The sequence below is a fragment of the Ruditapes philippinarum genome, unplaced genomic scaffold (assembly GCF_026571515.1).
Source record: "Ruditapes philippinarum isolate M1 unplaced genomic scaffold, ASM2657151v2 ctg10699_1_1_1_1, whole genome shotgun sequence".
NCBI lineage: Eukaryota > Metazoa > Mollusca > Bivalvia > Venerida > Veneridae > Ruditapes > Ruditapes philippinarum.
This window is the reverse complement of record NW_026858850.1, coordinates 6,498-31,735: the sequence shown is the minus strand read 5'-3', so window position 1 is coordinate 31,735 and position 25,238 is coordinate 6,498. Positions and strand designations below refer to the sequence as shown.

Here is a 25,238-nt window from a genome sequence, read left to right as displayed (position 1 = left end):
TGCTTATGTCCTGATAAGATTTGTTAATCTAAGTTTTACATAAAATGTCATTGATTTGGAGCCTTTGGGTTAAAAAAAGTTTTTAAAAAAAATTCCCCATTTTTTTAAAACAAGAAAAAAAAAAAATAAATTTATTCCTCAATCCTAAAATTGGCAACCCCTCAATTCAAATAATGTTACATATTGGCGACAAAACATGATTTAGAAAAATACAAGTGAACAAACAGAAAAACACGAAATGGTAAAATGGGAATATGGTTGTGGGAGAAATAAAATTGCATTGTCAGACTAAATAACGAAGCACAGAAACAAACATCAGTGCAATGAAACACTTAATATAAGACGGATAAAACATATTTGCTGAAGCCAAAACTTCTGACGACGACGGATCGAATGCCACAAGTCCTCCTGAAAAAATAATATACAAATATTTCAGTTAAAATCAAATTCTTGTCTTTATTGTACTATTTATGTGAAACACTGTCATCAAATATCAAATTAAATATATGTCTTTGTTAATATACACTTTACACAATAATTTTTCAGGAAATGTGTGAATTCTGTTCTAGTTACCCAATGAGAAATTTGTCGATCACTAAACAATATGAAAGCTCCATAAACAGCCAATGTTGACATGTTAAAATTAAAAATATGATTCAAGTTGTAATTTTCCTCAGTTCGGAAATGTTGATAAATATCAAGGACCTCTTTTATGATAAAAATGTTCTATCTGTTAATCAACAAGTATTAGACTTTTCTAAAAGTTTAGTTTAGACACCTTTACCAAAGTCAAGTTTTTACAAATTCCTTTGTATGAACCTATTGGTCAACATGTTGTTTCAGCAATAAAACTCACCTAATGTGAAATAAACAGAAATAGCTGTGTTTCCCGTCTCCCACCTCGACTAAAAACCTAAAAAACCTGCATTCATAATACAAATGTCCTTTTTTGTATTCCTTGAATAAAATAGCTTCAGAATCATCCCTTTCTGTTATCACATCTTTTCCCGAAACGAAACGTCCGTGGTTGGTCGGCCAGTAAACGGATCTGCAATAAACATTTGAAATGATTTAAAAAAAACTTACTTGATATAAAACACGTCATATTTATCCTTATTTTATCCTACTCCAATCTTAAAAATAACCTTTAAGTTAAACTATGGAGAAATGTTGAAATGAAAATTTTGATCATTGTGATTCAACGTCTATGAACATGGTACCAGTTTGTTTATTATTCATCTAGAAGGTCCTAATATAGGGACAAGACAAGCAACATGCATCACAAATACAAGTATCAAATTTGTACATTATATAGTTATTTTAAGTAAATAGACACGGATTCAAAATTCCCTTTGGAATTAGTATATGTACATGACAAACAAAGTTTGTTTTTTCCCACATTTATGCATGGTTATATAAATAAGAAGTTCACAAAATTGTTTCATCGGCAACTAAATTCAAATTCTAGACCTTAGGCTGGTGGTATGGAGTATTGTATTCTCTTTAGGTGTGCTGATGCTTCAAATAACCATATTCATTTATAAAGATGTTAGCTACTGGATATAGTGTCTCAAAATATGCGTCATACTTCAAGTAAAACAATAACGCTTGCAACATTTCTTAATTTCTTTAACATTTCTTTTTACAAAGGTTAACTTTATTTTTAGGCGGCATATCTCAATGTCTTTTTAATCGCTTAAATATACTGATATGTACCTTGTATCCCTCAAGATTTTCTTCTTTACTTGTGGTACTTACACCTCGCCAGATAATTTTAACACTCTGGGAAGTATGAGAGTACACATGGATTTCAGTAGGGTATAAAATGGGAGCTGAAACGGAAACGTTTTAATATTATTCCTCTATTCATACGTCTTTGACATTCAAAGTGCATATCAAAGCAAAGTTGACACTGTCAGTAGGGTCAGCCTCATATACATTGTTTTTGTTACTTATGTATGCTCTGCAGATATCAGAGACATTTTGGTTGGGGTTTACGTCGAACAAAAACAGTGTAGGTCATATGGCAACTTTCCAGCTTTACTGGTGGAGGAAGGCTTCATATGCCCCTCTGTGCATTATTTAAGGTACAAAGGGCCACCTGAGTAAAACCAACGACGTTCCCTAAGCAAGCTAGATAACTTTCAGAAACATTGTATTGCAGATGAACATACAGCAAGAATTAGCGCAACAGTATATATTATTAGAAATATTATTCTGTCCAGTTTTGTTTGGAACATTACCTTTCTCATATTTCTGCTTATGTTTTACAGTAACTACTATATTATGGCTGAACGAAACTACTTGAAATACAGGTTGGACCATACAAAATATCAGAAAGATTCTTTTAACGAAATTAACGACATTATTAACAGTTTGGTTTACATGAAGCAAAGATTATACACCTTCTTTATGTGTATGAGCATGATAAACCTCTCCTCTCGGACCCATCCCTGCCGTCGTGAGAAGTTGTACGTCAACTGTATACCATGTATAGGGATCCAAACCTATCACTATACCAGAGGATGTCTCTCCTCGCCAACTTATTGCATCCAGTGAAGCACCGTCTACGAACCGAAGTTGGTAGTTCACCTTTGATGAAATTATACTAGTATAACACCATAGCTTCTGACAACAATAACAAGTACAAGTAGAATGTAAAGAAATACAGAGTACTTATACAATGTAAACGGCATTGTGTAAACTAATATTATTCAAAACATATTGGTTATATGAAGTATAATATAAAATGGACCGATACAAACTGTTAAATGTGTCGCTTTAACACACAATGGTTGATAAAAAAATAAAACTTTTCCCCGCGTTTAATGAAATGTTTATTGATGAAAAACATAAAAGGAAATATCAACAAGAAAACGGAGAGCGACATTCTTTGATCGAAGCCCTTACACAACACGTAAGTCCATCGATAAGGCACCAAATAGGGTAAGCAACGAACAATTTTTAACAGAATACCAATTAATTAACATAAACATTACTTGATATCCGAGAAGCTTCCCTCTCATATGTTCCCTGTCGTTTGGTATAACATCCCACGTGACCTCTAACGCCGTACAGTTGTAAGCAAAGGCATACACGTTTCTTGCAACTCCTATTGGCACTGTGAAAAATTGGGCAAAATGTAAACAATATAACATTCTTACATCTTATAAATATATCTATATCTAGTCCACTTTTCATAGACAGGTCACATATCAATGTTAAACACTGCATGACATTGGACAAGTATTATTTTTTATAACATAAATGCTACAAATTTCTAAATTATCTTTTGTCTTAAATTCAGACAACAAGTATTCAGTATACTTGATAAGTTTTAAAATCTCTTTAAATCACAAAATTAAATCAAATATTAGCACTATGAATATGAATGAAAAATAGACTTTAAAGAACACTGTTTAAATTAAATATTAAAAGATAACTTTTACTGGTAAAAAATGTTAGTTAATTTGAAAACAAATCTATAATATCCAGTATCAAAGAATGATAATTATGTTAACATATCATACCAGTTATTACTGTAATCATAATATTATATTAACCATATGAACGAAGTTGTGCCTAATACGAAAATTGTGAATGCATTGTTGTAGAATATGCACGGTTCAAGTTCAAATCAAAAGCAGGAGATTTACTCACGAAGGCTGATATGCCTTTGTTATTAATTTCAAAGCATTTGAACGATAAACTTTGCATTATTATACTATAATGCAAAAGAATATCTATTTTCAATCTAACATGCCTTTAAAAGACAATTGATACAAATGAATAAGTAATTTTACTAACGTCATTTGGTTTGTTAACGTCATTTGACGTGTAAGCACTCTTTTTATGCTGTACAGATATCGTGTAATAATGGACTTGATCGCCCTATCTGTTTGATAAGGAAATAGTGTGCAGCGTGTTAGTGGTTACGTCACATGTATGATGATAACGTCGCATGTTTAAATATAGAACGTCAACAGTGACTTTGTTGCATAATAACACACACTTTCGGTTCTTCTATGTTCAATTGGGAAAAGTGCGGGTCGTGTTAGAATTCTTTAAATAACGCTTTGGACAAAATGAAGTTCATACTTTCCTCGGCAGAGTAGATGTAAACACCTTCAGGTGATACAGGGCCATCACCAAACTCGTTGAAGGCTGAAACTTTAACTTCATACAACATGTAGAAGTATTCCGAACCAACTGTAGTGGCATACGTGCCAGTGTCTTCATTTACAATATCCTGTTTTAATATTGTAATAATAATTATTTAAGTACGTGTATGTATGATTCATAGTGACTATAAAACGATTAAACTTTAAAAATAAATCAATATTAAAAAGATGAAGAAGGTAACATTTTTTAATATCACTGGGATAGATCTACATGATTTTTCAAGTAAAATAATACAAATACAATTGTTTTGTGGGTTCATTTTATTGCAAAACGTTTTTTTTTTGGGGTATCCCATTTAAAACAGTACATAAGTGAAATAAATTTTTTAAAAAATATTTAATTTTAAAAGTCTAAGTTTTCCAAAAGGGTTAAAAAAAGAAATTTTTTTGAAAAAACCCCCTTTTTTGATAAAAATGAAACTGAATTCCCCAAATTTTTTACGGGGATGTTTTTACAGTATTGCAAAAAATTGGGAAAATTTCAGTATTTTTTTATATAATTTTTATTACCTATTTCGAAAACCTTTCATGAATATTATTAATATTACCCCTGAATATTAAGTTTCCCTAATTTTTAATATTGCCCCTTCTGGGGAAAAAAATAAGAAAATTTTAAAAATTTCATTGTAAAATTTATTTACCCCCCCCTTTTAAATTTTTTTTAGTAGTTTTGCCCGTCTCCAGTATACAACATAACCTATTCCAGGTCCTCCTTTATCTTCTGGAGGTAGAGGCTACAATATACAAAAAATAATTTCTTTTACATGTTATGTGCCAAGTGGCTATTACAGTGTAAAAATTTTATTTGTTTATTTGATACTATGTGACAAGACGAGAAAAATGTGCATTTTAAAGACCAGTCCGTTTCTTACGCATATATTAACAATAAGGGAAGGACAAATTAATGCTCTCAGTTATGTAAAGGAGATTTAAAGAACATTAATGATTATAACATAGGCATTAACATTGCACAAAATGGACAATTACTATTACATTAAAACACAAAAAACATATATGAATAATAGCATCTCATCACTGAAGCTTATCACAAGAAAGAGTAATGTCTGAGAACATGTTAGTAGCACGGTATTTTCATACTTACTGTCCACGTGATGGTAAGAATTCCCACGCTACCCCCTCCTCCTCCAACATTATCCGGGTACTTTGATGGCGGTGCACCGGGTATTTTATACACAGCTGTTTCATCAGAAAAATAGTACGTTAATACTGATTTCAGATTTCTAGTAAAATGTACTAACAAAATTAGTCTAGCAAAGTATATTCCTGCACACATACGTTTGATGTATTTAATCGTTATAGAGAAGTAAAAGATGTTACCTTAGACCATTCAAATTGAATAAACTACCATTTTCTCTGTTACATACATAACAAAATGACAAAGCAAACAAGGGAATGTTTCTATTTCATATAATACTAAGTGTAACTTATCAAACGAATTCATAAACGACAAATTTTATAACAATCCCGTGACGAGTTTAATGTTCATTCGTGAGAAATGTCAAAGATAAAATTAATTTTATTACACAATGTTGTAACGCCAGGACACTCCGAAAAAACGTCAACATTCACAATATTCAACACTGTTTTTATTTCAAATGTATAATATAAAGAAATTGAGAAATTGATGACATTTTAAACTAAAAACATCTATCAAACAAATTTTAGATATTCTTTCACTTGGGTTTTACGTTACGTCAATGAAATAAACAAACGGATGTGAATCCCAGATTTCGTTTTTGTCTATTAAATTATAGACTCTACAGACCAATCGGCCGCTTCTTAACATATTTTGTGTTTTAAACTACCTAACAATTTCCAGTAGACCATGTAATGATTGTCGACAATTTGTTATATTCACTTAGGTTATTAACGAATACAGTTCTGATTGCACCAATGTCACATGTAAGTTATCTGGAAATATTTTCTTAACAAGATAAGTTATTTTATGAAACATTTACCTGAGCTTCTGCTAGCTTGCCCAACACCAAAAGCATTCACTGCTCTCACTCGGAAATAGTAACTGTTGCCAGATTTCAAACCATCAACATTTATTGCATGTTTTTGTGTACCAGTTATCTGGGATAACGTGTAAGGTATGTCTATAAAGATATACATTGGACCATTGACAAAATATTTGGTAATGACATATTTGAACGCATGTACCGCTAACAACCGTCAATGCAATATATTAAATGAACAAGTCATTGTCTTTGAGGCACAGGACAGGACATTGATTGTTTGTTAAGGTCTTAGTTGAACTAAAGTTTGAGATACTACTTATGCCCTATTACAGTCTCTTTCCTACTCTGTGGTCCTTGATTATGTGCTATAATCAGCATATATTTTATATGTGATTCTGACTGTGTATTTTTAAAGTACAAGACTTGATACGAGTTAAATGTTTTACTATTTTGACTCAATTTAAAATTTAGAAAATTTATATCATATATTACATGTGTACACTGGCGCCCACGTGTTGTTATATTCGGTGCATGCTTCTATGTTATGGAACTGTGTCGGTCGGCCATGAGTTTCACCCTCTGTCCATACTACAACTGCAGAAGTTGATGTAATTGTATTTCTATCTAGCCTGACGCCAGCAGGAGGTCCTGGTGGTCCTTCAATAGACAAAAATATCATCATCCATAAAGAACATGGCAAATTGCTTTCATGCAAAAACTAATCAGGAAAGTCAGTATTATCGCATACCAATTTTATTTGAATTCGTCATAGAAAAACAAGTGCGCAAATCCCATGTAGCCACTGATATTAATTTAATATGAAAAAAGTCCTTTGTGAAAACATTTTGTAATATCTACACTTCACTGATGTATTCATGCGCAAGATGTATACCTTCAACAGTAAACACTGCGGAAGCATTAACAGCATCATACGTTGTCTTGGCAACGCACGTGTACATGCCGGTGTTATCATACCGTGCTGATCTTACATATAAAGCTCCCGGATATTGCGTCGTTCCCTGCAATGATATATGCACTGTTAATGATGTGTACTTTTTAATGACACTAATGAACGAAGTCAATTTTGGATCTTAAGGTACCTTAAATACAACATAGTAATTAGGAATTGTGTTTGTATTGCGTTCGAGTATAATCAGCGGCTGTGCTAAGTTCATTCGTGTTACAGTAATAGAATATGTATTTCATATTATTCAATATAAGATTACGTACATGTACAAAATACATGTCCCAATGAAATGTCGTAAATCGATAAGTTGAAAGCAAATATTGAACACTATATATAGACCTATACAACTATTAACTTTTTTCATAATAGTAAAGGTATAGATAATCTTTCCTTCAAATGTAAATATATTTATAAAAATAATATATTTTATGTGCACACAAAACAAAATACCCCGGTATGTTATGTACAGAAAACATAAACTTCATTTTAAAAGTATCACAATTAAATACCTAAATTTTTCAGGAAATAGCATAATGTATTTCAAATTTGACTTCTCAATTAATTTAACTACAAAGATGATAATAATAAATAATATAACAATATAAGATAATTTTAAAAGTTACAAGTGTAAGATGTTGATTGTTTCTAAGGTTGATCTCACGTCCATTGAATCGCCAAACATAAATACTGTCAACGTTTCCCGGAAATGACGCATCACAAAGTAACACGGACGTCTGGTTAATCTTGCCCAGCGTGTTTTGTGGCCGCATATTTATAACTGTGTTAGCTGTTGTAGTAGGGAAAATTACCATTGATATATAAAAGGGATAAGTCTAACGTTTTAAGTGAATTCTGCAGATTGGGAGATCACGTGACATATGCTGGTGGTAGCGCCCATCTGCTTATATTTACGATATATATATTATTTAATTGTAAAAATGTATATACTACAATCCAAGCAGATATTTACCAAAATGTTACTTTTCCAGCTATATTTGCTCACAATTTTTAATGCAAACTACATTTTTTGATACAAACTTAGGACAGATTTAACACCAAAAAAACCAACACCGATTTATGCATGCACTACAGACAATCTACACGAACAGCATTGTAAATTTATTTATGAAACGTAACAATGAACTGTCGGCATTTGCAACATGTGATGCACCAACAGAAAGCATAACTGGATTTAGCCTCGTTTGCCATTCCACAGTTTATAACGTCCATATCAAATCCATACCCCCCCTAAACATTCCCCTCGTTTTTATAAACCGGGTCCATTGTTCTAAAATTTTTCCAAAAAATTACAAAAAATTTCACGTTTTCCCCGCCCCTGTAACAGTTATATTCATTGCAAAGCGAAAAGAATACTAACATATTAATAGTTTGTAAGCTTTTATTGCACTATCACAGCATTTGATGTAGTTACATAATAAAAATGTAGATATTTACATGAAAGTTTCATTTACGTCAAAGTTTGGCATTTATAGGACCGTTATTGGTTCATAAGAGAAAAAGATGCAAGTTTTCAAAGTTTGTTTTCCAAATAGTTTAAACATACAAACTACTTTAAGTTCGCCACAACTTGTATCTGATCCATAAATATTTGTTGCAACACAACAGTACGTCCCAACATCACCGGTTTGTACTTGTGCTATAAATAGACTTCCGTCTGAAAGTAGTCGAACACGTGACGAACCATCATCCGGCGTTGGATTAATATTGCCGCCATTTCTGTAATAATAATATATGTGAAACGTACAGTTTTGCCAGTCAGAAATGTGTCGAATATTTGTGAAACCAGACGACCATAACAAACATTTATCAAAGAAGATTAATATTTTATCTTTTTATTTACAATGTATTTGTTTATTTATTTTGTATTTCATTGTCGACAGTGATTCCAATTATGCATGCATAGACATGGGATTGATTTATTTTTATATCCAATTTGCAGACTCGTTCTACCAAACATCATGTCTACATTATATTGATCCCGCCCTTTGCTTGACAAGTGTGCAGGTTTCTAAAATTAGGATATTCGTCAGGGGCGTAGCCAACTTTTTTCAACTTGTAGGTACATAAAAGGGGGTCTTGGGGCTTAGCCCCCGGAAGCCAAAAACAAGCTCAGATTAAAAAGAGCAAAATTCACATTCAAAGGTATGTTCAAGGAAAATTATCAAAACAATAATTTTAAACTATGAAATTGATTAGATGCATACTTTATTGAGGATGGTAAATCATGCGCACACACTTGATTCGACTCACTACCTACTCCACTCTCGCCTGTTTTATTGTATTTTTGAAACTTTTGAAAATGTTTATTTCTTGATCAACTTGTAGGCCCGTGCTTACATGGCCTTAAAGTAGCAACGCCACTGTTCGTACTTCAATCATATCTGGCATTATGAATTTAAAAATATAAACATCCCAATGTTTATTTACGATTTGTTTACTAAACGTGATAAGAATAATAATTAGGACAGAAAGAGTACCAGATCGTGAAATTCCGCGCTCGAAGAAAACCTTTTCATGCAAATTATTTAAGAATACCTGGTCCATGTAAATTCTGGAAAAGGTGCAGCCTCTGGGGAACAATCTAATGTGACATGACCGTTAATGGCTGCCGTCTGGCTAGGATTTCTTGGACGTTTGTGAAAGGATGGTTTAAATGCTGAAAAATAATTGAAAGTATAATCTTAATCTGTATACAGGAATCGTAGGCAAACATAGGCAAATGTTCATTGAAATATCTTGAAGTTTCCCTTCAAAAAGTTTATGATACTTATGGAAGAAATAATGACAGCAAATATAGATAAGAAAACATACAATCAATCGTAAGACAGAATACAAGACAACTTACAGAGTACACGGAGTTGTGCTGAACTATATGAGTAGCCATGGGTGTTCATGGCAACACACTGGTACATTCCGGCATGCCGAGCTGAATCTAAACTCTAAATAGAATACAAAATAAAAAACAAATTAATTGAACTGATTAACAGTGTCGTTTAGAAAGCAAATTCAAGACAAAAATTAAAGATTTTCTTGACGTTCTTAAATGCAATACTTAATCTAATTTAGTTTATATTCCTTGTCCTAGAAGGAAAACGGGTTCAAGCCTACTGAAAAGCCAATCAAAATTCTTCTTAAATGTACAAGAATTATCCAATGTACACAAATGAATAATGTAAAGGGACGTAATTGTGCATAATAGGTTATATCAATGATGAACAGATTGTTTCCATTTCATAGTATAGAATAAAGTTTATACCGGATCTAAACTTACACATTTGTAGTGTATAATTATGTAGTGTAAACTCACATCAATTAGTTAATATGTCTTTTTTAAATAAAAAACGGACAAAAATGAACAGTATTATTTTAAAGACATGGGAAGTTATAAGATGTAAAGTAATTCGATTCTTGCTAAGTCTTGTTAAAACAACAAAGTGAATGCAACTTACTTGAAACTTTATAGTGTTCCTCTTTACTTCAAAATCACCAGGGACTGATTGTAAAATTTCACCATTTTTATACCAAATGTAGACCCCAAGCGGAATTGCTTTTGCCTCACACCGCCAAGTTAGTTGACTTCCGGTGTCGGCGTGCAGGTCGGGCAACGGGAATCGGAAGTAAGGTCGGGCTTCAATTTGAAATGAACAAAATATGAAATACTGGAATTATTTTTTTGTACATTAATCGTTTACTTTGATACAAATTTATTTTAGTTGCGTAAATGCAATTGACAAGGAAATGTGTATAATATCAGATTTATCAGTATATGTACTTTAATTTACTTTCTTTCATAATTCCATGATTGAATATCTTACGTTCCGCATTTGTATTATACCTGCATTTCTCGTTTAAACTGTAAAAATGTACAAACGTGTTATTTCATACCATATGCTTATTTGCAAAAGTTGTAAGCCAATTTATTTAAGCAGTCCCTACACAACCTTTATGTGAATTACTTTACACAATATTCTAACTTTTGTATCATGCAAAGTGCATGTATATTAAACTGAACAAGTCATTGGTAAAAAACATACCTTCAATAACAAGGTTATGGACTGCCTGAACTCGAGCCCCTGTGTCCCTCATCACCGTACAGTAGTAAGTTCCCGCGTCCTCCAGCTGGGCATTGGCTATCTCGAGTATTCTATTGTGATCACTAAGGGTGCTCGTTGTAGGCAACTGGAAGTCTTTTCTTGACCACGTGTATGTAAACGGTAATCTAAAATTATTAGAGGAAATGTTATCTATTGTACTTGCTTTGTTAAATTCTGAGATAAATATGAAAATGACCGTATATAACGGTAATCTAAAATAAATCCGAAAAAAGGTTTAGAAGCAATGAGAGTAAAAAATCCAAAACATCAGGACTACTTCGAAAGAAAGTCAGTTATTTTTATGTTTTGGGTCATAGAACCAGGTATAGTAATCCTCAAAGCTGTTTTTCTGCATGAAACTTATAAGAGACTCCAATCAACTACTACCGAAAGACTTAAATGTAAGAAGCTAGTAGACAGTATCATTATTTAAAACCCCGGCAACTCTAATATTACTAGAAAAATGTATTTATAATTAATGCAAGAAACTGGTATTTTGGATCAGATAATGCAATATAAAAGTAAAAGTGATTAAAACCAGTTTCTTTGTATAAATATAACGTACGTGCCATATGCAAGACACTCAAGTTTTACTGTATTGCCACGCAATGGTTTATTTGGAAACGAGGCAATAAATCCATCCGCAATTTCTGGACCCCAAGTTGCCGGTACTGAAAAAAAGAGAATATTTTCATTCTATATCGATAAATTAAATTAAGAAAATAACAGTCACATTTTAGTTTATTGTAAAAGCGAAACTGATTAATCGCCGTTCATCTTTTATTTTTCATTTATTTATAATTATATGTATATAACAGTTTATTTAAATTTTATATGTTCAATAATAAAACTATATAAGCGATTTGTGCCATGGCAACTGAACTGGTGTCGAGAAGGAAGTTGTACTACTGAATATAAATCCATCCCCTTATATGGTTTATCCGACCTTTTGCAAGTGCATAAAATTTTAAACATACCTTGATGTCTTATATCTAATGGTATAGGGAGACTAATACGACTTGGCGGCTGGTCGGTACTCATTTTGTCTGAACCGGAAGTTAGCTTGACAATACACCGGTAGTCTGACTCATCGTTCTTAGTGACTTCAGAAAAGTAAAGCTTCCCATTGTTAGAGATGAAGACATACGGATTGAGTTCTGGTCGCACAAAATCAGCGATTTCACCTCGGTACCACTGGTAACTCACGGCTAAAAAGTTAAAGAGAATGTCTAAAGTATATATTTCTAAAAGAATAATCTTTTGAAACAGAATATCATACTCCGTTACTTGAACATGAATAAGTTTAAATCAAGGTACTTATTAAAGTACTGCTTAATTATGTATCGTTTGAAGGTCTCTTAAACTTCCTAAACGCACTAATGTTATCAGAGATAGAGACTTTAAACAGTCTGCCTTGACAGAATGCAAGGGAATTTTGGAAATATTCTCTTAACTATGCTGGCCTATTTCATTGCAAAATGATTTGGCCGATAACCTTTCACAGTTCTTTTTAAATAAAAGAAATATTTGCAACTGTGTTTGCTTACACGGATTTTCTAAGGTTTCCAGCTGTAGTCTTGTTGGCATTAAAAAGGTAAACAAAATAAACTTTATATTTTGAAAATAATAGCTATAGCTATTATTCATTGCAAGCATTTATTTAATTTTAAAAAAAGATAAATACGCGACAATAAAACACTGTATACAATACGTTATGACAGCGAGGTCTTGCTTTATAGTTTGGCAGCTCTTTGGTGAGTTATTTAAGTGGTCAAGGAATAAAATTTTGTTTTTGATAATTATAGAAAAGGTAGCAAGAGTGTTAATATATTGGTAGTGATTCCAGGTAAACGAGGGATGCTTTACAAGTTCATTCTTAGGCATACAGTTCCGATCAAACAATGCTACCAAAATTTATGGTTTTTACGTTTGTTTGTTCTAATTCATCGTAGTTTAATTTATTCCTAAAATATATACATATATACACAAATCTGAGTATCAGTCAATTAAATATTTTGATGTTATGTATGATATAACATTATAAGTATAAATGTGAATAAAATATTAGCACGTTTGTTTACCTGGTTTATATGGTGGCGGGGAACATTCAATAGCCACACTCTGGTACTCCAGAGCAACAACTGGTGCCCGTTGTACATTACTAAAATATTCCAGAACTGAAATATGTTGTGCAGAAAATGTTAAACATTGTTTCTCATACATGCACTATAAAGTTAAATTAAGGAAAAATAACAAAACTGTAATTCAAATGATGCATGTTCAGCAATTACCTCCCTTGCATATAACTAATCTTTGCAGGACGTTAAAAATATTATTGTATAACATTTGATTTGAACATCTTTTGAAAGTAAATGAACGTTAACAGGTTGTATTGCAGGAAATTAGACAGTTGGTCATGTAAATTCTACAACATTCTCGCGTGATCAAACATCACATTACATGCATGCTCTTGTGTCATGAATACTCTGCCATGAACTGTAAATCGCTAGACAACTGTCGCGATGAAATTACAGGCAATTACAACATAACCAGAATATGTTTTAGTTACAAAATATTGACATCATTTAGGCTAGAAATTGCCTATTTTTTCAGATAAAATTGATGAAACTCTAGTAAATTAAACACAATCATCGGGAGATTGACAATCCCAGTTGAAAAAATACAAATGTTAGCTTATCTATATAAATAATCATAAATCTTTTAGCATAAATACTTATGCAACATCTGGCATAATAATCATATAAAACAAATGTGCAAACGCTGTATATTGTCTACCGCGATGTTACTAGCCAATTCACTGTATATCGTACCAAAGATATTAGTCGCCACACATTGGTATAGACCCGCGTCTTTTGACTCCGAGGGATTCTCTATAACCAGCCTTTAAATAAATGTATAAACTGATTATGAACCATTTGATTAATAATTTGTTTCAGTCTATATTTGTATGTTTACTTTGTAAAATTGGCAAGAGAACTTGTAAATTAAGTGCGATACATCAATGCAAGTATACTGTGAAACATGTGCATTGGTATATCTGAGTGTATTTGATTCGCTGGTACGCAGAGTGCGCATAACCCAAATGTTACTTCCGTTTCAAAGGAAATGTCGTAGTGTAAAAATATATATATATCTAGCACGTTGTGTGCTTTAAAACATATTGCATGGGGGTCAAATCTGACCAGGAACAAGTCGTTGTTGTCTTTGAGCAAGAATGCATTCATTGATAAGTTCTTAGTTGGGTCTTGGAACGAAGTCAACAGATTGTCTGAACTAAAAAGTATATAAACAATAATATATAGTTGCAAAGGTTTAAAATTATTAAAAACCACTTATTAAGCTGGTACATTTGCGAGCAAGAAACGCTAATTTTATGTTCCAAACCACATGTGATAGTTAAAAAAGATTACTTTTATGCGTCGTTTCAAGTTTCTTTATAAAAAGTTTTGTATTTTGATGGAGATGCGGAGCTATACCCTGTGCAACGTACCTTCCACCTATTACAGTATATCTTCCGTCCATATCGGCGGAAATGTCAATTTCTGTACCATCATCTAATGTATGTTTTATCTTGTAGGTAGGCATTGGACTCCCCTCGGCCATACACTCCAGGGATATTGTAAATGTCTCATCGTCAGCGTCAATCCTAGAGTCATCCTCAATAACTACGATATTTTCCGGCTGAATAATAAACTTTGGTCCTCTTGGTGCACTGTTTACATCAGTAAGGTTTGTTCCATAAGCTGTTTGAACGATTTGAGTTAATAATTTCATAATATTCCAACCACTATCCACATTTCTTACAAATCTTAGAAATAACAAGAATTCAACAAATGCTACAATAAATTGCCTTATGGTTTATATAGAATACCATCATAATATTAGCAATAACTTACAGCAGAAAATATCAAGAAGTTTACATGTATATTTTTATGTTTATTAATTAGCGAACAGAGGTCACCATTTACTCTGATAATCTAGCTATGGTCAAAAAATGTGTTTCAGTTTCAGAAAATAATGATTATGGTCATTAATTAAGATTTTAAATAGACCAATGGCAATGCTGTAATATCAGCCTCTACGCACGCGTCACTTCCCTACCTGCAGGTCATTATGATAAATGTAACATTTATACAGGTATTTGAACTTACTGAAGCCCCGTTCCCCTTGTGCTATTCTGTAAGCCTCGTTCCGGGGTATTTCACATATAAACGGTAGTTTTGTCATTGACTGTACTCGGCTCCATCCATAAACTATATCTAAATAATGTTAAATATATATTATTACAACATCATGAAAATTTGGAATGTTTTGGAGTAAACAATAAGCGTCTAACTATAATATTGACTCGTAAATTTTAGACACGGGAAATGACGAAGTTTACCGAATGTCTACGAGCTTTAACTGTATAGAGTGTACATTTAGCACGTCCATATTTAATTTTTCGTTTGAAAGAGTATGTTGTACGAAATACTATAATACTTGCTACATTTAGTTGAGAGTCGCTGTGTGTAGCATATACCAAATGGTAAAACTAAAATAATGTTAATGTAACACATTGTGTATTTTCTGACATTTAAATGTAAATTTTAATTTCTTTTACCATCCATATATGTTTAAGACTGCAATTTAAGTCTTAATTATCTAAAAACTTCTAGCAACACTTGATGGCAAAATAGAATTTTTTACACCTATAAAATGCTGTGTCAGCTTTTATTTACCATTTGTTTTATAGACAACTCTAGGAAATGGTAAAAGTCTATCCTCATCGCTGATCCACCATTCCTCTGTTGACACAGTACCATCACCCTCCCATTCCACGTTATTTGTTGTATCACCGGAAGTTCCACTTGTATACCATTCGTACCTTCATTATAAAGGTTATTATCATTGAACTCTGACCTTTGAACTCAATATTATTACTTTAGTAGAATTTGAAAATTTGATGAGGTGTATAATCTCAGTATCATAGAGAACAGGAGTCAACATATAAGTTATGTTTAATCAAAATATTATACAGTAGAAATACTGTATTTAAAAACATAATAATACTGTATCATTAATCTGTCAAATAAAATAATTATAGAAATAAATACAGTGAGTTGGCCAATAACGGATCACTAGTGAAACTTTTAGTGTTTATGAACGAATGATTTTTAATTTCTTAAATAAATGTATATAGATTTAAAGTATTTTTATTCCTCTTTTACTGTATACTTGTGAATTTGTATTCTGAATGCATCATGGTGCATTTACCTTTTTCAAACATCTAGTAAACATGCCAATAACGGGTCAAATCAGCCATTAGCGGATCACGTGACATACAAATGGGGGATTGTCTCAAAACACGAATTTTCTGTCAAATTCGTCTTGAACAAAGAAAATATTGCACAAATATATGTCACCCCTGAATATCAGAGTGTAAAGGGTACCACTTTGTAAAGAATTCAGGAGGCAACTGAATGATTGTGGTTAACATAGTAATGTTATGATTGTTATAATGGTTAACTAGATAACTGCTCTCAATGATTTGTGTAGGCAACAACCACAAGACAAATGGTTGACATTAAATGCATATTAATTTTTTTTTTCAGGATAACAAGGGAAAAAGCAGCTCATGAAAACACCTTCTATGTAAAACTTGATTTAAGTAACTGTAACCTTAATGTGTTATTGTTGCTGTGAAACAAAAGCTAAAAGTGCAATGCGTAGAAATTTTCATGTTCTTCTATGTGGTCAGTATGATTAGGATATACTAAATGTAAGAATAACAAACAAAATTTTCAACATATACTGCTTTACTCCTCCTTAGAAAAATCTGCAATAAAAACGAACAAAATCATAACAAAATACATGTACTAGTGTAAAGCAATTCTGACTATCATTCATAAAAGGCAATGTAATAATAATTCTGATTGTGCAGACAAATGGATATGAACTTCTATGTCACAATTAATTGTTATAAAACAGTAGCAACAGCTTAAAAATATGTAATTTAAGTAAAACATTTTCTTAAAAAAATATTTTCTATAACAGGTTGGATAACTTTGAGGCGGTCCCTTCCTATAAAATTGCATGATCCGCTTTTGGACAACTCGGTGCAATTCATTTGAATAGCGCTATCAAAATAATTCCTCAAGTATTTTTTAAACGGTTGGTGTTGCAGGTAGTTAACATATTGGGCATCAAATATCTACCAGCTTTGATCCAATATCTTTCGAGTTTTTATGATAAATAAGGCAACAATTTCAAATATGCGTTGTCAACGGCGCTAAATTTCACGAGAAACGGAAACGCTTGGTTAAGCATCTGAGTGAATCTGATATCAATTACACGGATGTTTACATTTTTTGTCCGCTGTCAAGTAGCTAACATCCTAATGCACATGCCTGTTAGGTAAAAACATTTTTAAGCTCAAAACTGTTAGAAGAATATTTCGTTAAATTACTGACTGATCCGTTATTGGCTATGATCCGCTATTGGCTAACTCACTGTATAAGTTTGAGCCCTTCTTGGGTTGAGGATCACGTTCCCTCCTAAGGAATCAGTTGACCGATTATAAAGTGATTAATCTATGTTCAATGCACTCGAGTCACTATCAAGCGTAGATATGTCTGTCTATAATGTTATTATTGATTTATGTTATTATTGATCAATTACAATAATTCAAATCGTTTTATTCTATAAACATATCAATCGTACTATTCTCTGTAGGTTTATTCTTGGTTTTACTAGTAAACATGCATGACCCCTCGGTCACATGATTAATTTAATTCTTTTGATAAACATGCATGCACGAGGGCTGCTAAATATGCATTAACTAAAATACATGTAAAAATGAACTAGATAAAAACCAGACGCAATAGTGTATCTGTGACTTACGCTTAGTTTCATATACTGTTTATATAGAATATATAGCATAACTAAATACAACTTAGTTATTTATCATATTAATTATGTTTACACTAATCATGCTCCATTTTTCTACCATTGTCATTAATACAACGTGTATATTTCATGATAATGTGTGTCTTAAAAAGATACCACTTGCTTAACATTCCTTACAAATAGACCAAAACATGTCATATAATTGTAAAAGGAAGATTTATGCATTTACCGCACGTTATTTACTTATATATTATGCAAATATTTGTTTGTTGTATTTCAAGTAATCAGTAATCTTTATATTTATTCCGCATTCGTGATAACAATTTTAAAACTAAATTGGGAAATAAACTTATATCTAAGCAATTGCAATAAGTTATTTTGAATTATTTTTTCATGTCGCAAGTGAATTCAAATTTGGGAACTGTCTGTACCTGTCATTTTCAAAATAAATTCAATATCAAAATCTATTCCATTATTTGTTTGATGTTTTTGCTGGCCCTTGATTAAAATCATCCCGCTGAAATAAGATTTTAACTGTTTTTCTTTCTAACTTTTACTTCATTACCCACGCGGACGAGTAATAAGTATAACTACCTTTTTTAAAAAATTCTATTAAACGAAATAATTTTGTGTTGTTAGAACGAGATATCTTTTACATTCGAGACTTCCCAGAAACAACATATTTTTTTTTCTTTTACAACATAGGGACATGTGTTGTTTTCGTTTGGTATATATTTGCCAAACAGTCATACTACACCAAACCGTCTTCTAAATCAGTCTTTCAAATGCTATTTCTAAGACCCAGTCTAAATAAAATATCTGGGAAACCTTCTTCCTAGCCCAGATACAAGTCGAGTGCAATAATACATCTACTGAACAAAGTAGATAGTATGACAGGGCTTTATCACTGGATAAAATAATAGTTTATAACTTAATGGCTGTTTATTTTGTATTTATATGTAGAGTAAATGAACAGAAGAAATTCCGTCAATCAAATCTAAAGAATAGTGTCTTCAACGGTAAAACTTTAACGGAACAATGCAACGCCAATACATGTATATGAATTCTATTTTTTTAAAATTTATGTCTGTTTTTTATTAGCACTTAATGTCCTCCTTTTTATTTAAATAGTAAATTAGATTTTATTATTTCCTTACCCAGCAGCGTTGTAAATTCTCAATTGTTCGGTTATAAAACTGTGTTCACTCAGGCTGTTTACAGATACTAGAGCCGCGCCGTATATCTGAAACAAAACAGTGCATTGAAATACTAGATAAAAAAGATCTTACATAATCACAATTATTTTAACTTTTTTACTTGTACGATCCAAATTGAACTGGTTAAAAGAATTAAAATTCATAGCTTTAAGGATAGTTTAAACTAAAAATAAACACAGACAAAACAAAGGTTTAAATGTATGTTAATTTTTTATCAAGATGTTAAACCGATATAGAATGTTCCGAATAACTTGACGAGGCCTAGTTAAACATGAGCGGCGATAATTTAATATATGTGTAAATTGTCCGATTAATCATTGTCTCGTGAAGATTTGGCTAATTACGTCATTTTCCGTATCTAATAGTAATTAAAAAAGCGACCAGTTTGGTTTGGTTTAAGTCCGCTTGCGAAACAAGTTATTCCAACTTATATTATATTAATTAATAATTACGAGTCCAGTACTTGTGTCATTTGAAGAAACATGGTCGTGACCCGTTTAGGGCTCGAACTCATGATCCCTGGGTTGAGTGGCACTTAAACCACTAGATCACCGTTCCCCGCGACCAGTTGAAAAATATTTCAGAAGCATGTATTCATAACGTAATTTTACCTTTTAAAGATTTCGTCTTGAATGTTTGAATTTTCTGTAATAGCAAATAAGCCAAAAAATTAATGTCCTTAACCAGCATATTATATTTTTCATTATTAGATGTATTTGAACTTTTCCTTGTATATTTACATGCAACCTAGCAAATATAAAGGGTTATCTAGGAAAATTTAAGATTGAGTTTTTCTCTGCCCAAGAACATTTTACACGGAGGGGTTTTGTACATCTCTTATTTCAGTATGAAAAATTATTAAAGTAACATTTTTCCCAAAGTGTTCACTACAATTAAAAAATCATATGTTTAACCTCGGTTAAATGATCACTTTTTGTATAAGTACTGACCACACATGTGCCACTCTTATTACTGTCTCTTGTCATTTAGAACATACAATTAAATTTGAGAATTTAGGAAGGTTATTCAATGATTTTAAATGCTATTACAAGATTTGCACAAATCCTGCACAAGTTTTACGTCAACAAGAGTCATCTGGCCATGAATCAACAGCGTTTGCTACACGACAGGTCCTTAATAATGTTTTACAATTCTACTTCAACACATCTGTAAGCTGCGTTTTCTAAAATTTATGACAACGATAAATCTTAAAATTATATCATCATTTCAATTTTAGTCATTCTTAAAATATTCTGACATGTTAATCCATGATCATATACAAATCTTATACTAGTCTCTAAATGACTAATTGATCTTACTCATTTATTGCCAGGTAATGACTGATATGCAAATAATCTTGGTAGTTTATGTTTTAGGTAGTTTATTTGATACTCGGTATCATTCAACAGAACCTCTTTCTTTATTTCTATTTCAAAATAATTCAAAAATGGTCCAACAAACCACCTATACAGTGTTACATACATAAGCACCAAACATTAACCAAAACAAATTAAATTAGTTCTCTTAAACGAAATTTGATTTAAAGAATAAACCGGAACCGCCTAAAACCGACTTTATTGTAAAGTAACGAATAAAATACCCCTACGTTAAAGAAAAAATCAGCAAATACAATTATAGAAGATAAATTTATAACTTCAATTTTTTGTTTATTTATGTATTTATAATTTTTTTTGGAAGAAATCAGAAAACCAATATATTTTCTCTGTTTACCAAGAACAAGAAAACAAAAGAGTACCACTGAACTACCTCTTGTTTATATATGTAAAATGAGTGTCTTAGGTAGGTTTGTTACAACTTTATTTATTGTTAAATTCGTTTTATATACGATTTATGGAGATATTATAAATGTATGTATGACCCTGGACCAGTTTAAACAGGAAGTGACCAGTCTTCACCACCGTGTTTGAAATGAAAATATTGTTTTTATCTGTTTTAGCTGTATACTTTCTCTTTTTACTTAATACTATCAACATTTTATTTCAAAACTCTCAAATACATGTACAGTATTACTTTTATTCTCCTTTGCATTTCTTCTTTTAAACTCTTGCACAGACACGTACCTGCACATTATACTCAAAAGAGGGTGTTGCAGATATAGCTTTTATAATTTTCCATAACCCGCCCTTGAGTTGAAATACAACAGTCTCTATGAATGTTATAACAAAGCGTTAAAGCAAGTAAAGTTTAATATGTAAAAACAATTTAAAGATTGAATCTTTGAATATTTCAATAAAATAGAAATAATTTAATATAAAACAAGTTCCCTTGAGATAAGTAGAAAATTCGCGCGACGAATTGCGTATACACGGTCTCCGGGATTTTAAAGGCTTGCAAAAATAAGCGAAAACACTTAAAACATGCCTTTTAACTTCATATTTAATATATGTTTTATGTTTGGCTCCATTATTTTACTTTTGCATACATTTTCCGCTAATATTAAATCTGATTCGTGGGTATGTATTTCTGAGAATTATATGACAATTATACAAAACTGAACTTATCAGTCATAACGTTACGTTATCTGTTATTATTTTACCAATTCAAAGGACCATTAAAGTTATGTTACTTTAAACTAAAGTCATGATAATTAAAAAAATAACCATTTAAATGAGTCTTTCGACTTTGTTTGCGGGTGAAATAGACGGTACACACCGGACAGAGACCCGAGAGTGTCAGTGTCATTGCAGATATGTTTTCTTTAATGTATTGCCCTATTACATGTAAAGCAAGTGTTGTCGTATCTAAAAAAATAATAATATATAGTTTAGTGTTAAAGACCGTCAAAATCTACTCACGTGACAATGTTCCACGGCCCCTGTATAATCTCTGGGATCAATCATATAAAACAGATAACATGATTGCTGTGATGTTTGCCACGTGACTGGACATACTTAAAACATAAAATGATTATTTTGTTACTTTATTTATACATATAAGTATATAACTACATAAACGTTGGACTCATATTCATGTTATATTTAAAAAGAATAGTAATATATATCGTTCAATATCCAATATAATGCGCACTTGTTTTTCCGCCTGACTTTTCCTATTTCAATAAATAACTGCTATTTCAATTACTTTATTCATGTAGAAATATATAAAATCATAAAATAATGAAAAAGGATACTTACTTTGGCCATTCACACAACCGAAAATAATTATCCAAGAAAACAGTACGCATAACGTCCACATTCTAGTAGCGCCATGTAAAAGTTTTCGTCACGTTTTTTTATTATCCAAAAGTTGATCGTATTGGCACTGATTTACAACTAAACCTCTTCAGTAGAAACTGCCATAATTCAAACCGGGTTTATGACGGCCATTGATCAATAAACAATTGTCACTCAACACATGTGCAACATTCTTCAACCGGTTTAGTCATTCCCTTGGCTGCAAAGCTGAATCAAATTACATAATCTGTCTACATAATTTAGTGAATTTATCATTTTAAATAATAATACCATTTCCAATCCTAAATAAAACTTTCATTTCAAATTTTATTCCAATAATAGGCTTTTTTAAAATTTTGTTCAGGTATAATAATGCATCTTAGTTTGGACTTTGTTTAGTTTATCATCCGTTAAGGAAAATGTGTGAATTTTGTAATCACTACAAAAACCAGTTCACGTAGACACTAAAATTAACGTTTATGTCTGGGAAGTTATAAAGTTACATTCATCTTAAATGTTCATATTATGCTACACTTTTATAGTACCGCACTCTACCTAAAACAAGGAAGGTCCTCGATTGAAGATTTTTTACATATATATTCTCTATTACGATTGATTATTTTATTATAATTTTAAAAAGTAATATGACATTTACTGTTATGTTATGATAAAATATGTTTCTTGACTTAACGTAAAACATTCCGCAAAATATGAGTTTGTAAATATGATACCTTATGGGTAATTGTATCAGTGATGGGGTCATGTTTTCTTTGTTATCCCCAGAAAATATGAGTAAATTAGTAGTATTTTATTAATAAATTAAACATAAATACAATGATTTATGTACCTTTATTTTCACCAAAATCATATCAAACTGTTAGATCATTGAACCAGTTATAGATAAATGAAATATAAACTTTACAGTATCATCTTTCATTCTATTTTATTAAGCAATTATCAATTTCATAAATTTGTGAACGTGAAACTTATTTCCCATTTAAATCGCTAATGTTTCCGTATGTAGGACGGCGGGAATAAAATAAGGGAAACTGAAAGAGTTTTACGGACATACGCGACATTAAGTGCATCATTTAAAGATAAGGTCCGAATTTATGGTACTTCAGTACATCATAAATATCAATTAAACCTATGAGTAAACAAAATAGAGACAAACAAAATAAACATGAAAATCATGAACCTATTTTAAAATATGGCATGTTTGTTTGAATTAATGAAATGACAGTATTTAAATAGAGTACAGAGTAATTTGTGAAATGTCGCGGCTGGTATAAGAGGACATATAGTAAACATACGAAATGCCTAGTTGTTTTGATGCTTGTATTATGCGGAATACTTCAGAATTTATCATTAATTATACCACATATTTCTCACACGTTTATCAAGAGGCAAGGTCGCGTGTTTGTGAAAAGTTATTATTTTAAATGTAGACAATACTATATACATTTTACAGTGCAAATTATGTTACATACAAAAAGTGTTAAATATTAAATAGCACCTTCTATAACTAATACATATAAAGTGATAAAGATATTTCTTCAAATATTAATAAATTATATAAGAAAATCACTTATATTATTTTTTCAATCATTATTAACATATGTGTTTTTTTTTCGTTTAAGGTTTGGAACGCGACTTAAATAAAATTATTATCACAATTATATTCCGGTTAATATTATTTTAAATATTTGATTAAATATATAAAACAGTAAAATATACAGAATTCCATTCAAAATAATTTTCTTTAACATTCTATTCTATACTTACTTTTGTAAAGTAACAAACACTCGTAATTTAAAACAGCTTAACATTAATCAACTTTGGTTAGTGATCCTTTTTCAATTGATCATCTGCATTTTGCAATCATAGTTATATAGAGGGCATTCAACTTGTTCATGTGTCACATTGCATAAACGATGATAAAAATACCTTGTTAAATGCGTCACCAGGATTATACTGCGGCTAAGATGCATATGTAAATTGTCGCGTCTGTGTAAATAACCAATGATAAATGTTTTGTTAAACACCACTCTGTATTGCACTTCAATGTTGAATATTTAACTCACACAAGTAGTTTTGTTCAGATTTCATTTAAATTTGTCCTTTTCAGACCAAGGTGGCATTCTAAATGATAATGTTTTAATATAAAGAAGATATTTAACTAGCAACGGAAGACGAAAGATTGGTGGTTCCACATAGGTGCACGCTGATGACTGCAATACGGCAATGAAAGTACGATGGTCTTCATATGTCTTATTAGTGTCAATGTGACTTTAACTAACACATTAAATTTCATACTGGGATAGACTGTACATAGACGGTATAAAAGATTGTTTGAATTTTGTTACAAACTTGAAACAATTTATGCCGATGAGGCTTCTATAACGAGACAAAGATTTATTTAAAGGAATTGTTTGACATAAATTATACAAGATTTGTCTAGATTATTGTTCAACATAAACTGCAATAAAATGGTCTGAGACTACAAAAAAAAGAAGACAGAAAAACGAAATAAATCCGTGCGAATCGTTTTGCCTGTTGAGAATGTGTATTTTTTGTCTACCATATCTTACCAAATATACTCAAGAATCTTAAAAAATGATTTGAATCAAAAACAAAATTCATTATCAATGATGACCGAGTATGCTTCTTTTA

General features: G+C 31.3%; 1 protein-coding gene and 1 long non-coding RNA gene across 2 annotated transcripts; both read right to left on the bottom strand.

The window, feature by feature from the left end:
• Positions 1–234: 234 nt before the first annotated feature.
• Positions 235–911, bottom strand: LOC132754486 (uncharacterized). The gene is made up of 2 exons (XR_009629085.1): positions 857–911; positions 235–408 (listed from the first exon to the last, which is right to left on the bottom strand). It is a non-coding gene; the product is annotated as an uncharacterized LOC132754486 (long non-coding RNA).
• Positions 912–1,662: 751 nt separating this feature from the next.
• On the bottom strand, positions 1,663–24,485 carry LOC132754485 (contactin-like). Its single transcript, XM_060745122.1, has 26 exons — positions 24,351–24,485; positions 22,527–22,793; positions 22,188–22,282; positions 19,312–19,397; positions 15,988–16,133; positions 15,418–15,525; positions 14,757–15,009; positions 14,042–14,147; positions 13,327–13,471; positions 12,223–12,453; positions 11,811–11,916; positions 11,186–11,370; positions 10,601–10,779; positions 9,997–10,090; positions 9,687–9,807; positions 8,695–8,867; positions 7,754–7,917; positions 7,056–7,182; positions 6,656–6,820; positions 6,161–6,301; positions 5,284–5,378; positions 4,850–4,915; positions 4,099–4,261; positions 3,000–3,121; positions 2,406–2,592; positions 1,663–1,832 (listed from the first exon to the last, which is right to left on the bottom strand). Exons 2-26 carry the CDS (start codon positions 22,585–22,587, stop codon positions 1,678–1,680), a joined length of 3,474 nt encoding a protein of 1,157 aa, XP_060601105.1. The 5' UTR covers positions 22,588–22,793; positions 24,351–24,485; the 3' UTR covers positions 1,663–1,677.
• Between the last annotated feature and the right edge of the window lie 753 nt (positions 24,486–25,238).